Source organism: Thermobia domestica, chromosome 2, assembly GCF_964235325.1.
Source record: "Thermobia domestica chromosome 2, izTheDome1.hap1.1, whole genome shotgun sequence".
In the NCBI taxonomy this organism is placed as follows: domain Eukaryota; kingdom Metazoa; phylum Arthropoda; class Insecta; order Zygentoma; family Lepismatidae; genus Thermobia; species Thermobia domestica.
This window is the reverse complement of record NC_137455.1, coordinates 73,079,757-73,098,758: the sequence shown is the minus strand read 5'-3', so window position 1 is coordinate 73,098,758 and position 19,002 is coordinate 73,079,757. Positions and strand designations below refer to the sequence as shown.

Here is a 19,002-nt window from a genome sequence, read left to right as displayed (position 1 = left end):
GAATCTCCTCGTGTCAACAATGTCGATTCGACTATTTTCCAGACAATCTTGGAGTCGTGAGTGAGGAACAAAAGGAACTCGAACGTCGTTATCAAGGAAAGTGCTGGTTGTTGCAGAGACGATTCTGCCATTAGTCATGAGCGTGCCGCGACAAGACGCAGTTTCTCATGGAAGAGACGTAAAACCCACTACTAGTGCGGCATGTCACACTATATGTGCGTTATTTCCTCCTTTAAAATGGCGCAGATGACAGCACAAATTCTAAAACACTATGGAGTTTATGTTTGCTTGCTTTAAGAGTCTTACTGTCTTATAGTAAATGCTTTACAAATATAAGATATTAATATTGTTTATATTAGTAAGTGTACCAGTATTCGTAGCAGTGTTATGCATAGCAATAAACCATTAGATACATTGATATTGGCAATATTAATATGCAATTTGCAAGAAAACCTGATGTGCAATGACAACCGATTTTTGTTCTGAATTCGGTACACCCGAAATATGGAAGGTAGCATACTATACTTCATGCAATGATCCAAAAGTTAAAATTCGCAGGCTAGTGTTATTGTGTCCTATTGTTCACAGGTAAACCACAATGGACAGTGAAGTTGATATCAGGACCCGACAATGGTCGGAAGTGGAATTCCTGTTCAATACCGGTGATACATATCAGCCCCATCAATTCATAGGAAGTTGCTTTCGCTTTAGGAGGACCACACAATAGACCGCGCCACAGGCGCCGACTTGAAGAAAATATTGGGGGGTCCAAGCAATGAATAAATATATCATCATCGTATTCAACCGTTTTCAATTAACTGCTTGATGAAGGCCCCCTCCCCCCGCCAAATCTCGATCCGCTACTTCGCTGCAAAATTCACACTACATTGATCATCACTTGTCAGGTCAGTGTTGCCAGAGTGTTGGTTGAAGCTTCAGTGCTCTATTCAACACCAGTCTAAAAACCGCCCTGTCTATCGAATAGGAAGGCTGTAGGAATGGCCACGAGCGACTTCGAGCGAGTTTTCTCTGAAACTCGACTCGACTCGAAACAGACATATTTAAGCTCGACTTGAGAACTCGGCTCGAAAAATTTCCTCCAACTCGACTCGAGTTCAGGTCGAGTTTCGAGTCGAGTCGAGCCAAATAGAGCTAAATTTTATGTAGTTTCAAGTAATCTCTTCAACTATCCTACATAGACAGTGTAATTATTATTATCAATGATACTACTGTTACTACAACTTATTATTATTATTATTATTATTATTATTATTATTATTATTATTATTATTATTATTATTATTATTATTATTATTATTATTATTATTATTATTATTATTATTATAACAACACCGTGTATAAACATGAAAGATAGGTGGTTTCTATCTGAATACTAAAAACTAATTGACTGCCGACCTCGCTAGTCGAGAAGCCACCGTTCACGAGATTCTGGATTTGAGTTCCGGAGAAGCAAGGATTTGGCTAAGGCCAAATATTGTTAAAAGTTATAGGGCGCTGGCCAAAGATGTTCAAAATTGCTCGGCTCGGGCTTAGGGTTGTCTGCCTGGATGAGCCGATCTAAGTCGATGGCTGACCCAAACCGAGACGAACAGAGCTGATAGCTCAATTGGGGCGAATCGATGGCACATCCCAACGATGCCGGCTCGAGCATCTCGCTCCGTTGAACTGAGCCGAGCAAGTTTACATCACTACCCGGGTTGAGCTTCTGTTTGGGCTCAAAAATTCGACCGTGCAGGCTCAGCCTTGATGGTAAGAACTAAAGTATATACTTAAATTTGTGCTAACGACATTTGAGGCCTCGTTATAAAATCCTTTGTCTTCTCGTTATCGAGACGAAACGATATACAAGCAGTGTCCCCTCTCGTGAACAATACTAAAAGTACTCCACTTTATCGCTTGCATTTCTCATGGCTTTCGCTTTCCAGTCTAATCATGCCATGATTTTAAAATGAGTTATAACGAGCTGAACGAGCGAGCCATTTATCAAACTCGACTCAACTTAAAACTTTACCTAAAAAACAGTGACTAGGTTCGGAACTCGACTCGAGAAAATTACTTTTGACTCGACTCGGAACTCGATTCGAATTAGAGTTGAGTCGAGTTTTAGCTCGACTCGTACCCATTCCTAGAAGCTATTCCTAACATTGAATTAAAGGAATGACGAAGTTTACAACAGAAATTCTTGCTCCTCTTTATTAATTCTTCCTCGGCCGGATTATATTGGAGGGGCGAGGATCCCACCTCTAAATATTGGGGGGCCAAAAGTGTCCTGCCCCCCCAAAGTCGGCGCCTATGCGCGCCAGGACCCAACGTTGATTGCAACGGTTTACCAAACCTAGACTTTCCAGGTCATAAAATTATGGCATCCTTTTTCTGGGATCAGTGTGGTGTCATTTTTATAGACTTCTTGGAACATGGCTTCACAATTAACAAGAAGCGTTATTGTTTGTCACTAGATAAGGTACGACGTGCTCTGCAGACCAAGAGACCGAAGCTGCAAGGTAAGGTCATAACATTCGATCATGACAATTACAAGCCTCATATAGCCATGATGACACAGCAGAAAAACATGAAAATGGGATGGAAAGTCGTCCCTCAGCCTTCCTGTAGTCCGAACTTGGTTCCTTTTGATTTCTTCCTGTTTGGTCCTCTGAAGACTCATCTATGAGGAAAAACATTCGACAGTGACATTCGACATTTCTTGTGTGAAACAACGGTGCAGAAGTCAGCCTCCTGAATTTTGCCAAAGTGCATTCAAGGCATGGAAAGAACATCGAACGAAATGCGTCACAGCAGATGAAGGCTACATTGAGTGACATGGTCTTGTACCAAAGGATCAATGTATGTTCACCTAAAATTTCATCATCATATTGCAACAATATTTTAAAAATCTGTGCAAAACTTATTGAAAGCCCCTTGTAATTTATTTCAAAGAAAGTGGTCGTAAGATTGAAACGACAAGAAGCTTTGGAAAGATGTGAATAATGTTTCTTGCAGGCAAAATTTAGGGGTTTTCCCACCAGCGATCTGGAAATGGTCAGACTCATTACCCACCAGACTCAGTAATACGGACGGAAATGTTGGAAATGAAGGAAATGTTGGAATGAAGAAAGTTGGTGGAAATGGGAGAACCCCGAGGAAACCCACAAACACGGTGTTTGTCCATCACAAAGCTCACTTGGTGATCAAACCAAGGACCCCTTGCACAGAGGTGAACGCTTTCCACTGAGGCACCGCGGTCCTTCAAACCAGGTCAGAAGCAGGGTCAGACCCGATGACTCGTACAAAACTCATGGTCCAAGTGACACGGTGACCCGTGCTATCATTGTTTCCTATCCGGCATTGGCCAATCGCCCCTCCCCGCCCCGAAACTAAGTTATCTCATTTGTGATTATATGTCCTTTTAGTCCAGGGTACGAAGTCGAGTAAAGAGGAGCTTCGCTACAATAACCCTAATAACAGGCAAAGAATTTCCTAAATTGAAGATTTCCGAAAATGAGGACTGGAAGGAACTGCTGTCTTAATTAGGAGGAGCAAAAGTATGGAAATAGGTAGCGCTAACTACCACACTCATAGTTGACAATTTCAAGCTTCCGCGTTCGAATTCCTTGGCTGACCATCTAACAGAGCCAGTCTGAACGGGAGAGACCAGGTATTCCGGACAGACATGGGCACTCCAATCAGTTCTACAGCATTACTGCAGAATTTTATACTATGATACCCAGCAATCGAGCTCGGATATATATTTGTTTGATTTCCAGTGTGACACTTCTTAATCAAGACACGATACCTTGAATATTTCGAACATAATTCCATAACTGTTCTTTTTCCCATATTGAAAAAAATAATACTGTGGTTTTAAACACAGACTACACAAGACTTTAACAAAATTACTATTTGGAATCATGGCATTTCTTATAGTCTACACAAGCTTCGCAGGTTCATTCAATGAAACTTTAACTTTCCTTCATTAGAAATATATGAACACCCTAGTTTCATCCTTTTCTGCTATTTGCACCTGCTTATACTCTGGTAGAACTTTATAGGTATAGTTATCCTTCAGTGCAATGCCTTGAAGACGCACACAACAAGGGAGAAAAAGTATAGATTTAATGAGAAGACAGACAAAAGAGAGACTTGTATATTTATAATTATATTAGTACCTCTCGTTCATAATCTCCTTGTGAATGATGATGTTTCATCGCTTCGGACCATACCGGAACTGTTCGTGTCGCCGAGTTTGGTAGGTAATGGCTACAAGTCACGGAACACGAATTTGTGACCCGTTGCATTACTGGCATTCATTATCCTTTAGAAATTTTCATTTGCATTAGCATAGATGATTATGGCTTCAACAATTCGGATGTGATTTCAGAAATATGCATGCATTTGAAATAGTAGTAACATTCAAGGAAGAATTATTGGAAATGGATAGTAATACTAAGTAGTAGTGGCCCCGTTATGGCTCGCCGAGTCAGCAAAAATTTTTGTGACATCATAGGTCAAAGGTCAATGACCTTGGCCCGGGGTCAATGACCTAGGGGTACCTAGGACCACCCCCTCTTGATTTTGGCAAGGGTTACCTTGGCCCACCCCCTAAATTTTCACAGGGGTATCTAGGACCACCATCCTCTTAAATTTTGGAAATTACCAAATCTAAAAATTTGGTGTGGTAGCCTAGGACCAGAGTACGTACCTCTATCAGTATTGGGGGCCCACATCATTCTCTTTCATGAATAAATAATTGCCAAAAAGTCAAATTTCGGGGTTTTTTCACCTAATTTATCCCCTTTGATGAGGTCTTATTACCCTATATGGTTATATGGGCGTATACAGGGTCCCATTCCCTTTCATAAAACATGGGTATATTGATGCACCCTTTAAAATTTTGGGAGGGGTACCTTGGCCCACCTCTTACATTTTGGAAATTCTTCAATTTAAGCATTTGGTATAATAGTACTGGACCCTAATATGTATCACTGTTAATTTAGGTGGTCCACCTTGTTCCCTTTCATGGGTAAAAAAATGCCAAAATATAAACGTAAGCAATACGTTGTACCACGTGTTTGGTTTTGCCCTAAGTTATCCCCTTTATGTGGTCCTATTGCCTTATATGATTATATGGGTATGTATATGGATCAATTATCTTACATAAGACATAGGTATATTAGTGCACCCTTCCTAAAATTTGGGAGAGGTACCTTAGCCAACCCCTTACATTTTGGAATTTGTTTAATTTAAAAATTCGATATCATAGTATAGGACCCCAATATGTATTACTATAAATTTGGATGGTCCATCACGTCCCCTGTCATGGGTAAAAAAATGCTAAAAAATCAAATTTCGGAGATTATTGACCCATTTTATTTCATTTGATGAGGTCATATTACCTTATATGATTATATCGGCATGTATAGGGATCTATTCTATTTCTTTCTTAAGATATAGACATATTGGTGCATCCGTTGAAAAATTTGAAGTAGTACATTTGCCCTCACCTTAAATTTTGGAAATTGCCAAATTTAAACATTTAATATAGTACTGTAGGAGCCTAATACGTCTTAGCATAAATTTGGGTGGTCCATTTTGTTCCATTTTATGGATAAAAAATTCTTAAAAATTCAAATTTCGGAGGTTATTGACCCATTTTATTCCCTTTGATGCAGTTTTATTACCTTATATGAATATATGAATGTGTCCAGGGGTTTATTTTCTTTTATAAGACATGAGTACATCGATGTTTTCATCTTAAAATTTGGTAGAGGTACACTGGCTCACCCTTAAAGTTAAGAAATTGCCCAATTTGGTATAATAATATAGGTTCTTAATATATACCATTATAAATATCGTTCCCTTTCATGAGTAAAAATTATCAGAAATTAGTATGACCACGTGTTCGATTATTGACTCAATTTATTCCTTTGATAAGGATTTAGCACGTTATATGGGTATGTACAGAGGTTTATTACCTTTATATTTTTATGTTCCCTTTTAAATTTTGTTGGGGTACATAGAACCATTCCTTAAATTTGGGAATTATCAAATAACAAAATTTGGTAAACGTTTTCTAGGACCCATTGTAAATGTTAGTGCCCCTCTTGTGGCCAAATATTCAAATTTTAAAGGTTATTGACCTATTTTATCTTTTTTGATACGGCTTTATTATTGAATGAGTACAGGATTTACTACTTTTTCATAAGACACAAATGTATTTGTGTACCAAACTTAAATTTTGGGAGGGGTACATTTCTTATTGTTAAATCAATAATTGGTAATTGATTTTAGAATTGGTTGGTATCTCATTCTTTGGGTAAATCATTGTCAAATATTATCATGGTCACGTGATCAGTTGTTGACCTATGATGGGATTAGGAGTCCATGATATTGGTACATTAATACGTTCCTCTTAAACTTTGTAGGGTAATTTGAAAATTGTCAAAATGAAATTACGTCATTGGTTTTGATTATTCCCACCTATGAACCAAATATAAACGTCGTGGAAGTTATCAAATAACACGTTTCTAGACAACAGTTGAACCACTGATTGGAAAAAGGGAATAAGTACAATTTTTTGCGATTTTAACCTGAGATAGCAGATGTGTTCCTTTGAGATAGTTACATCGTTGAGTAGAAAATAGGAATGTTTAGGCAACTCTATATGACCAATGTAGAAGACAAAATATCTCGCTGATTAGAAAAAGGGAATAACTACGTTTCTTATTTCATTCTTCCAATCACTATAGGATACCACCACAACTGTGAGACTGTGTGTATGTAGACAACTATTAGAGCCCTCTGCTGATGTTACGATACTTCGCATTGTCTTCGCATTGCACAATCTATAGAGAAATATTTGGCCCAATCAGTTACAGATTTACGTGTTTTCAGTAATACAAGTGGTGATCATACAATACCAAAACTGGAATCATACAATGACATTAATGCTTTTCAGTCGGATCGTGTCATAACGCTTTACCACTGTACAGCAATATTTGTCAGTCAGAGGTCACAGTTTTTACCATGTGACCGAAATTTTGTTATAATCAAACGAGAACTCAAACGACACAATCGCATTTAATTACCAGCACAGTATAACCACATGATTACGAGTGCAAGAAACACTGATACTCCATTTCAGGTTTACGAAGTTGTCAATGAAGAAATCTTAGATTTTAAACATTGGTGGTAACCGTTTTACAAGAAATCTTCAGGTAGCATTGTGGACAAAACAGTGAAATTCCAAGTAAGTAAATAGAGACACTGTTTATAAAGCAGAATCTCTAGGTTATGTGCAAGCTCATAAGTTTATCAATGAACTAAGAACTGATATTTTTCGATTACTCAAAAGTAATGTCACAAACGTTCCACTGCCAACGTCAAAGGCATACGATTGGCAAGTCCCGATCAATCAGAAAAAGATAAACGATTCTTCACAAATCATCAAATGCATACCTGACCAATACAAAAAGTTTTATAGGATGATTTGTTCATGGAAAACCACTGACCAAGAAACTGCAGAAGACGAAGATGCAGACGGATAGGACCCTATGTAAAGTCATTCTATTTTGACAACGTATTTTGCTACGTATTTTTCCAGCGGTCTATTGTATTACTTTTCTTGCTGTACGAATAACATGTGCTTTACCAAAAAAAAAGAAAAAAGAAAGAAAGAAAGAAAGAAAGAAAAAAAACGAACGGTGACAATAACAGTGTTAGAAGCCTAATATACGTGATAGTTCGGATACATATATCAAGATTAACATACAACATTGTATTCAGCATGTATATTTCCATAGCTTTCTATCATAAACTGCACATTACATGCCCTACACACAATTACAATTGCGTCCAACTCTAATTGATTGGAAAAAGGGAATATTTTTTTTATTTTTAAGCTTATTTAACCAATTGCAGTGCTACAATACAAGATTCTCCTTCTTGTCTTAGTGTTTCTTAGTTCTTTTGCTACAAGTAATCAATTATACACTTTTTGCAACAAGTACAAACAACGCCTCGGGAAGGTTTTTTAGCGTTTTTGAAAACTTAGGTCTGATGCAATTATTCCCTTTTTCCAATCAGTGATTCAGTTGGTTCTGCTAAGGTAAACAAATGAACTTATTGAGACCTAACTACATGTAATTATATGATTAATTCTAACACTTAGGTATATCGAGAGAGGTATGTAGGACCATTCTTTAAATTTGGCAATTGTGATAAACAAAATTTTAGTATGAGGCGCGAAATTTGAAACAATACTTTGGACTTTAGTCATAGCTCATAGTCTAAGATCATTGGTGGTGGTTGATTTTACCTTGAGTTTTCAGAAATCTGATAGGTAACCTTATTGAATTTTATGACTCATAGTCTAAAGGCAATACATGCTACAACACTGAAATTTAGTCACAAGGTAATGTAATCTGACACTGGCAAAGTTATTGTTGATGCAATTTGATTGGCTGATCACTATCTTTCATGAAATCTGATTGGTTGATCACTATCGTGCAATCTGATTGGTTGATTTTCAAATCTTTGCTGCATTCAGTTTTAAGTTTTGATTTACCGATTACTCTTTAAAAATCTTGGTTTGAGCATTTTCGTTCAACATTTTGCCCTCACTGATAAATATGATCCAAACAGTTTATTTGTTAATCGAATAGTTAAAAACCGGATAATTTGACGGTTAACCGCAAAGTTTAAAATTTTTTGCTTGAAATGTTTGTTTCAATTTCTTTAAATTTTTCGTTTGAAAATTTTGTTTGAAAACGTTTGAAAACTTTTTCGTTTCAAATGTTTTGAAAATTTTTCGTTTGAAATTTTTGTTTGTAAAATTTTTTGACAATTTTGTTTCAAATTTTTTTTGAATTTTTTTCGTTTGAAATTTTTTCGAAATTTTTGTTTGAAAATTTGGTTTGAAATTTTCTCGTTTGATTTTTTGAAATAATTTTGTGTCGAAAATTTTGTTTGAAAAACTTTTTGTTTCAAAATTTTGTTTGAAATTTTTAGTTCAAAATTTTGGTTTGACATTCTTTTTAGTTTGTGTACTTATTGGTAAAGAACCGTTTCGTAACTGTATAGAACAAAACATCTAGCAACAATGTTTATCGTGATGCAATAGTATACGTCAGAACATGGGGTTGTACTTGAAATGAAAAACACAAATCATTGCAATGGATCATTTTATTACATTGCACTGGTTAATCACATATATCCATGCCAGATAAAGGATCTGCATATTGTCGATACAATGTATTTTGTACTTCTTGCACTATTTTGTCTTTAGCGTATACTTTTAATTCCAACTGAAGTCTTTTAAGGTCTATTGCAATATCAATTGTGGAAACTCAATGTCAATATGATCACAAATAAACTGTTTATCAATACAGGTATGCATCCACGAACGGTGTTGACTATCATCACACCATTTATACATATGTTGTACAATATGCATGACACATTTTTCAAAATAGTACTTTATCAGGAATATACTTGTTTTGTTGCACACTTCCGCTGAATGTTTTACACACTGGAATACATTGATGAATTTGGTCCATTCCGATTGCGTTAGATACACCATGTTGCGGGCTTCATGCAATGTACTCTTTTTACGTAACAGCACCGTCTTCTCGAGGACTGTACGCAGCACAACTTATTGATTTGAGCCTAACGATTTGACTATGGTGACATTTAGCTCATCATGAAAATAATCATTCATTTGGTGGATTCGTGTACATAATATCTGCCATTCATCAAAGTTCAGTTATACACCAAATTGTTCTGCTTTGCCCAATCGAATCACAGGTTCAAACGTTGTTGCACAGATACCAACCGTGACATGTTTTGTCTTAAATATATTTATCGGATAATGGCTTGCGAAGAGGACTTCTTTATCATTAGAAGTACACATCTTTCCTGCTGAAACGCACTTGCTCGAATGATTTCAGGGGTTATACCTTACAGACTAACATGGGATTTGCTGACGTTTGAATTCATGATTTCATCACAATTGCTTACGTCATGCTGACAAAAGCAAATTCACAGACCCGGCTGTGTACTGAATTCAAATTTGTAAATTCGAGTTAAGAATCCTTTGTAGCATAAAGATACAGATCCAGTGTTAAGGAACGTAATAGTTCTTCTTGTTTTGACTCTTCCATGGATAAATATCTTGCTGGTAAAATAATATTCTTATCATTTTCAAACTTCACTACGATTCGTAATCCAAACTTTGTATTGATCATTCGGCTAGCTAAGATTCTATAAGGTATATTCTGTTGTAAATCAGTATTTTTTGGTAAATGATTTCATCACATAAAGTGAGTTTAGAAACTGCAGACAAGTAGTCATGATGACGTTATCATGAATATTATTTCGAACGATGATGCAAAACTGATGACGTTGCATTACCATGTTCTGACGTGTACTATTGCATCATGATAAACAGTGTTGCCAGATGTTTTTGTTCTAAACAGTTCCGGATCTTTACCAATTAGTGCACAAACTTAAACAAATTTCACAACAAAATTTTTCAAACTAAAATTTCAAACAAAAAATTTTTACTAAAAATTTTTGACAAAAATTTTCAAACAAAAATTTTGAAACAATTTTGAAACGAAAAAATTTCAAACATTTTTCAAACAAAATTTCAGACAAAAAAATTACAAACAAAATTTTGAAACGAAAAATTTTTAAACTAAAAATTTTAAACAAAAAATTCAAACAAAAATTTTGAAAAAAATTTCAAAAATTTTACAAAAAGTTTTGAATCGAAAAAAATTTTTCTAACAAAAATTTCAGCCAAAAATTTTCAAATAAATAATTTTCAAACAAACTTTGTAAACAGAAATTTTAAAAACAAAATATTCAAACCAAAAATTTTAACTAAAATAATTTCATGTTTCACTATTCGATTAACAAATAAACTGTTTTGATCATATTTATCAGTGAGTGTAAAATGTTGAACGAAAGTTTTCAAACCAAGATTTTTAAACAGCAATCAATAAATGTTAAACAAAACTTAAAACTGAATGCAGCAAAGATTTGAAAATCGTCAGCCAATCAGATTGCACGAAAGATAGCGATCAACGAATCAGATTGCATGAAAGATAGTGATCAGCCAATCAGATTGCATCAACAATAACTTTGCTAGTGATTAACCAATCAAATTACGTCACCTTAGACAGTGAGTTGTGATTAAATTTCAGTGTTGTAGCATGTATTGCCTTTCGTCTATGAGTCATAAGGTTCAATAAGGTTACCTATCAGATTTCTGAAAGCTCAAGGTAAAAATTAACCATCATCAATAATCTTAGACTGTGAGTTGTGACTAATGTTCAAAGTATTGTTCGATCGATTATTAAACGTTCAAACTTCGAGTCTCATACTAAAATTCTGTTTATCACAACTCCCAAATTTAAGAGAATGGTCCTACTACCTCTCTCGATATACCTAAGTCTTAGAATTAACCATATCATTATTTGCTGTATTTACCTCTTAATGAGGTCAATAACATCTGTCAATTGTTTGTCATAGAAAGAAATAAGCAGAACCAACTGTTGTCTAGAAGTGTGTTATTTGATAACTCCCACGATTTTTGAAACGGAAATGAATCCCTTTACACCACCTCATCAAGGTCAATCACGTGGTACAACGTATTGCTTACGTTTATATTTCGTGAATAATCAAGACCAATGACGTAATTTTGACAATTCTCAAATTATCCTCCCAAGTTTAAGAGGAACGTATCAATGTACCAATATCATGGACTTAAATAATCACATCATAGGTCAATAGCTGACCACGTGACCATACTAATATTTGACAATGATTTAAACTGGATCACCCAATTCTAAGAACATTTACCAATTATTGATTTGGCAATAAGAGATATATCCCTCCCAAAATTTAAGATTGGTACACAAATACACCTGTGTCTTATGAAAAAGTAATAAATCCTGTATTCTTTCTATACTAAAGCAGTATCAAAAAAGATAAAATAGGTCAATAACCTTTAAAATTTGAATATTTGGCCACAAGAGAGACACCAACATTTACAATGGGTCCTAGAAAACGTTTACTGAATTTTATTTGGTAATTTTCAAATTAGAGAAATGGTCCTATGTACCAGAACAAAATTTAAAAAGTAAATATCAAAGTATAAAGAAATGTGACCCCTGTACACATTCATCCTTATCAAAGGGTTCATTTACATTTTTTTACAATTTTTTACCCATGAAAGGGAACGAGATTTATAATGGTATTTATTATGGCCCTAAACTAGTATACCAAATCGGACAATTTCCAAATTTTAAGGGGTGGGTCAATGTACCCCTCCTAAAGTTTCAATGTACCTATATCTTAAGAAAGAAAATAGACCTCTGTACACGTCCATATAATCATATAAGGCAATAAGACTTTATCAAATTGAATAAATTGGGTCAATAACCGAACAAATGGTAGTACTAATTTTTATCAATTTTTTTTACCGTAAAGGGAACGAGATGGATCATAGAAGTTTATAACTAGCGATACATATTAGAGTCCTATATTATATCAAAGTTTTAAATTGGACATTTTCCAAAATTTATGGGTGGCCAATTTACCTGTACCAAAATTTTAAAATGGAAGCATCGATGTACCTATATCTTAAGAAATAGAATAGACCCCTGTACATGCCCACATAATCAAATAAGGTAATAAGACCTCATCCAAAAGGAATAAAATGGGTCAATAACCTCCGAAATTTGATTTATTGGTAATTTTTTATCCATGAAAGGGAACGAGGTGGACCATCCAAATTTATCATGATACATATTAAGGTCCTGTACTATGATACCAAATTGACCTATTGGACAATTTCTAAAATTGATGAGGTGAGCCAAGGTACTCCTCTCAAATTTTTAAAGGGGTGCATCAATGTACCTATGTCTTATGATAGGGAATGGACCCCTATACATGGCCATATAACCATATAAGGTAAAAGAAGCTCATCAAAGGGAATCAATTGGGGCAAAACGAAACACGTGGTACAACGTATCGCTTATGTTTACATTTTGGCAATTTTGTACCCCTAAAGGAAATGAGAGGGACCATCCAAATTTATCATGATACATATTGAGGTCCTGTACTATGATACCGAATGCTTAAATTAGAGAATTTCCAAAATTGAAGGGGTGGGTCAATGTACCCCTCCCAAAAATTTAAAGGGGTGCATCAATATACCCATGTCTTATGAAAGGGAATGGACCCCTGTATTCACCCATATAACTATATAAGGTAATTAAAACTCATTAAAGGGGATAAATTAGGTAAAAAAAAACGAAATTTAACTTTTTGGCAATTTTTTACCCATGAAAGAGAACGAGATAGACCCCAATACTAATTGTGATACATACCATGGTCCTAAGCTACCATACGAAATTTTTTGATTTGGCAATTTCAGCATTGAGAATATATTGGACAGAAATTAATGTTCAAAGTTAAATTCCAATCATAACTTCAGTTTGTATCCGAGGCGAGTGTCATTACTGGATATCAAATACAGGACCACACACAAAGAAAGAAAACACGTTACTGGTTCGGAACGAAGGGGTACTAGAACAAACAAACATGATCAGGTAAAGCGTTCACCTCTGGTGCTTGGGGTTCCTGGTTCGATCACATCTCGTGACAAGTGAACTTTGTGGTGGACAAACAACGTGGGTTTCCTCCCACTTTTTTCATTCCGCTTTTTCATTAATTTCTAATTGTCACCGTCTCCTTTAGCCTAGCCGGCATAAATGTGGGACGTAAAACTTAAAGATTTCATTTTTCATTAAGATCATTGTCAGGTTTATACTCGATAGTTCCATTATTAATATTTTCTATGTTCCACCCTCAGGCTACTGAAAAAAATTAATTAAAACTTAACTTTGTTTATGCACTATCAAAATTTGATCTCATTTTTCTGTAACAGGGAGAAGACGGCCATGCAAAGAGAGACCAAGGAAAAATAGAAATAGGCGGAAACGTCCATTTGATGAATCTGAAGAAATTATGGAACCCAATACGTCTGCGAATTCACGTTGCTATACATAATTTTCACCAGTTTATTCTTTAGAGCATGTCATTTTCTTAATTTGCATATAAATATATTATCTTTTATATTATTTGATTTTTTTAATATTTTATTTTAGGTGAATAACTTAGCTTTACCTAATATTCATATAGCTTCTTGGTAGGCGTACATGAAGTACTATGAAGTACGATTTTCTTTAATGTTTGACGTAAAAACAACAGTATTTGAAATGAGTTGAACAAATTGGATACCGTAGTGCGATTTTAATGACTTCTAAAAAAATGGTTAAAAATGAATACTCAATTCTACAAGGCACCAGTTCTTGCCGTCGCATTACACGAAGCACTGAAGCACTCAGAGAGAAGCAGTGATGATATTCTAATTTTTCAAGAACCGATTATATATATATATATATATATATATATATATATATATATATATATATATATATATATATATATATAGATAGATAGATAGATAGATAGATAGATAGATAGATAGATAGATAGATAGATAGAGTGAGTGAGTGAGTGAGTGAGTGAGAGAGAGAGAGAGAGTAGATGGATAGATCTAACTCTCTTAGGAAACAAACCATACAAGGTAGGCAAAAGCAAATTTTTTACTGGATACTACAAGTGACAAGTAGCCTAGAGACCTAAATAGCATCCCCATACAAAATGGTGTGACGAAATTAGGTAGCGATTGGAAACGAAATATCCACGATAGATGATTGTCAAAAAATATTGGAAAGACCTGAATCCAGCAATTGGTCGACAATTTTTGATAATGATATATATGCGTTTCAAATATAAATAACATTCACCACTACACTCATGTGATCCCAGTGCACATTCTTGATATCTGAGCATATCAGATTAAGAAATAAAGGGCCTTATGCAGAGTCGTAATGACGCGTGATTAGTGCCATACTAAAGAGTTCGACTAACATATGTTTCCTACAGGTAGTCAGGCTTTTAGCGTGATGCTAATCATACGTCAAAACGACTCTGTATAAGGCGGAAAGGGTCTACCTTGTTCTGAGAGATCATGTGGCTTATGCAGAGTCGTTTTGACGTATGATTAGCATCATACTAAAAGCCTGACTACTGCAGGAAACATATGCTAGTCGAACTCTTTAGTATGGCACTAATAACGCATCAGAACGACTCTGCATAAGGCCCCGTATGTTTAACCCTATAGCTGTAAGAATTTCTAAAAACAAAGATAGTTAAACTAAAATGTACAGTTCCTGTATATAACTGGGTAAAATTTACTGTTATGTCTGGATATAACAAACGATTCTGCGAACTGGAAATATTTTAACAACCGGTTCGCGAACCGTTGAATAACACCACTGGAGAGAAAAAACGAAATGTCACGGCAGAAACAGTGTGACCACCCAGCAAAAATTTTTCGTACTAACCAATGCCTGGGAAAAAGTACTAAAATTTTAGCTGCTCTCGTGTCACCCTATTTATATTTTACGATATTAATATCTAATTATTAGAAGGTTTCATGCAGCTCCCACTACCCTGTGGATGGGGGAGTGACCTCCACATTCTTGAAAGAATCCCCAACTTTAAATTTTTTACAGTCAAAATTATATACAAACCGTGCAAACAAACCACTTACACCTTCCCAATTTTGACTTTACACCCCCAAACTAAAAATCCTGGTGGAATCCCTGCTTAATTATCGTATTCACTGTACGTATCATTGTATCGTAGTGAATTCACTGTAAAAACCACTAAAGTAATATAAGCATTACAAATATAGAGAATGTCGGGCGAAAACAAGAAATATCATAAAGTGGGGTTATTGAGAAAATCGAGTTTTAGTAGTCTACTGTTTAAACGGATCATCAAATATGTAATATTGTTTACTATGGTCATTTATTAGCTTTAATACTTTATTCTTTGATACTTTTGTACTTCCTATTTTTCCAAATAGAATGAACTATAAGTTACAGCTCAAAATCGAGGTAAATGGATCTGTTTCCTCCCGACACCATTAACAGTGTAATTTACGTACGCTGCCAAATTTTCATGAGATTTCTTTTTCTCACCCAAATGTATTTATGAGAAAAGAAGAGAAGAAGAAAAGTACTAGATTTGTGGGTGAACGTACTAGAACACTAAAATATTATGAAAGATACTAAATCTAGTACGAAAGTACTAGCGGTGATCACACTGGGCAGAAAAGCGGTGGAGGATTAGTGTGACTATTAAACTGTGCCGATATAGAATGTTGCACACACACAGCAATCACAGCTCGTCCAGTGTCTAGGAGAAATGGAGATATCAAAGCAGCTCGTTCGCAGTTATTTGTGGTATATCTTTTAAGGTGGGCCTGTCACCAGCTGTATCAAGTTGTTGAATATGTCAGACATTTGGGAAGGATGCCGTGAACGACAGCAGCGCCAGGAACCTATTACTCAGAACTACTAGTCTTGTAATACTAGAGTAAATTTTTTTCAAAATCTAATATTTTACAATTGAATATACACCATGAAATCATGACAAAGGTATTATCATTTAGAAAATTACTTTTACTATAACTGTAGAATTTCTACGTAATGGTATTTTGCGACTTGTAAAAAACATATCACAACACTTCGAGAAATAGGCCTTTAGTTCAAGGTCGTGTGATTTAACCTTTTGTGATGAATCCCGCAGTGATTGGATATCGAGGCTTCGAAGGCAGCCATAGAAGACGATAGCAGTCAAACGTGTGGTGAACTTATCGAATGATTCCAGGTTTCTGAGGAAACAATAAAAATTTACCTGCATCGCATAGGGAAGATGTACAAATTTAGAAGTGGCCATTCCACGCATTGTCTGCATCCAACAAGAAGCAACGAATGATAGCCTGTTTGTCGTTGCTGTCTCGGCACCGCAACACATCAACACTTTGTCAAGTGTGCTCACGAGCGACCAAAATGGGTCCTATATGACAATTCCAAGCATACCAAATATTAGTTGTCCCCATGTGACATTTTGCCTAATATCTCAAGACCCTCTCTGTATCTACACAAAATTATCTCTGTATCTGGTGGACTAGTCGCCAAGCGAGGATTAAGAGTTCCTACCACGAGGTCTCACCATCAACGCGAACCTGCACTTGCAGCAATAGCAAGGGGTGCAACCAAGGATGTTATAAAATAGAGGATCTGCCCATACGTACCTTCATCCTATGAACTCAATGAAGCCAAAAAAACAACCGAGCATCGAATGAGTTGACACGTCTGATTGGATGTTCTCGTTTCCTCCATGATTGTTGGCTCGAAACATTGCGATCTTAGTGCGCGGAGTAGGGAGAGTGGTGTGGCGAAACTGTGACGTATGCCTTCACGATTTTGTTATATGGGCAAATCCTCTATTTTATAACATCCTTGGGTGCAACATGCATTGTAGCAGAAGAAGCCAGCGTTAATTAATCGCAGAGGAGTGTGTGCTGGTCCTCCACGACAAGGCAAGGCCTGCTGCTCGCAACAAAAATTACCATCTCTTGTAATATTAGATTATAAACAACTATATGTATAAGGCCAAAGTAGTCAAGTGCTGTGTTTATTGATACTTGAACCTGCAAGTGGTTGTTTCTGATATCTTTGTCGGAATTTTCTTCTCACCAAAACACTAGATTTTAACTCACAAAACCACGCCACACACTGCGCTTTCTCTTGAGTAGACGCCATCTTTGTCACGTGATTTGTGGTTATGACGTCAACATTTACATCCACTCATTCAGGGTGCGAATTACCGGGGGGATGAGGGAAAATTTCCCCCTCAATCACATTTTGTTTCCCCCCCTAAGTAATCAACTGAAGTATCCCTACCGGCGATGCTCGCTTTCCCGCCCCCCAAACCATGCTTAGTGCAATGCCAAATTGCACTGATTTTTATCATTTCTTACAAGTTTAATCTGCTAGGCGTATTTCGAAATGAGCGATGTAAACCATTCAGTTTTGGTCATTTCTAATTCCCCCATCATTTGCGTCCTTGCTTAGTTGAATTATTTTATTATGACTACCACTGGCGTATTTAGGGGGGCTTCCGGGCTTAAGCCCTCCCCGAAATCTTACTTACTATAGTGAAGTATATCGAATATCTTGCAGAATTTTCACATTTTCAGGCAAAGCCCCCTTCCCCCCGAAAGTTAGCAAAGCCCTCCCCGAAACAAGATCGTAAATACGCCACTGATGACTACAGTTAATACTTGCAACTGTATTATCGTATCGTTCAGTTCGTCGTTGTTCGTGAATCTGAATGTACTAATTGAGCATAATAAAATCACATATGGATTATAAATGCTCTTAGTGGTTGGCCAAGAAGAACTAAACAAATAGCTTTTTCCACCATACTTTGCGAAGATCGGACGTGTTATATTCATCCCGTACATTTGTATCGATTATAATCTTGTTTTAATTTTTGTTGCATTTCATTTTAGTTTGCAAGTTTGCAAAATATTCATAATATTCAATAAGTACAAGCAGACTTAATAGAACTTATTGCCAACAGATGATGAGAAGAACCCTAAAACAGGGGTTGGCGGGTAAAGGTCAACGACACGGTCAAGTCCATTTTCGGTTTTTAAGGTGTGGTCTATACTTAGATGTCGTCTGCTATTCCGGGTAAAGTTATCAGTGTGCTATTCCGTGGTGTCATTTGAAACGCGCGTTGTGCTTTGTGTTTCGTGCTTAGTTTCGTTGTGTTTTTCGAATTAGTGTGTTTTTAATATTATAATATGCTGTGTTTTAGTGTAATGGCGAGCTCTAGGAAGAAAGGCACGACTATTCATAGTGATTGTCGAGAAATAATAAGCAACATTGTTGAATTCTGTGACCGCGAATCAAGAGAGAAACAGTGTTTAGTACCTCTTGGTCAAGCCACAAAACGTGCTTCTAGAGCTACAGGTTTGTCTGAATCAAC

The 19,002-nt window shown here is 36.0% G+C and overlaps 1 protein-coding gene across 1 annotated transcript in view; it reads left to right on the top strand.

Annotated features, from left to right (window-relative positions):
• The window catches only part of LOC145679692 (uncharacterized), a 30,402-nt gene extending 16,286 nt beyond the window's left edge, over positions 1-14,116 (top strand). Inside the window, exon 5 of the mRNA XM_081750266.1 lies at positions 13,973-14,116. Within this exon, the coding sequence (XP_081606392.1) occupies positions 13,973-14,094 (122 nt within the window). The 3' untranslated portion in view covers positions 14,095-14,116. The remainder of the gene's footprint in view (positions 1-13,972) is intronic.
• The last annotated feature ends 4,886 nt before the right edge of the window (positions 14,117-19,002 follow it).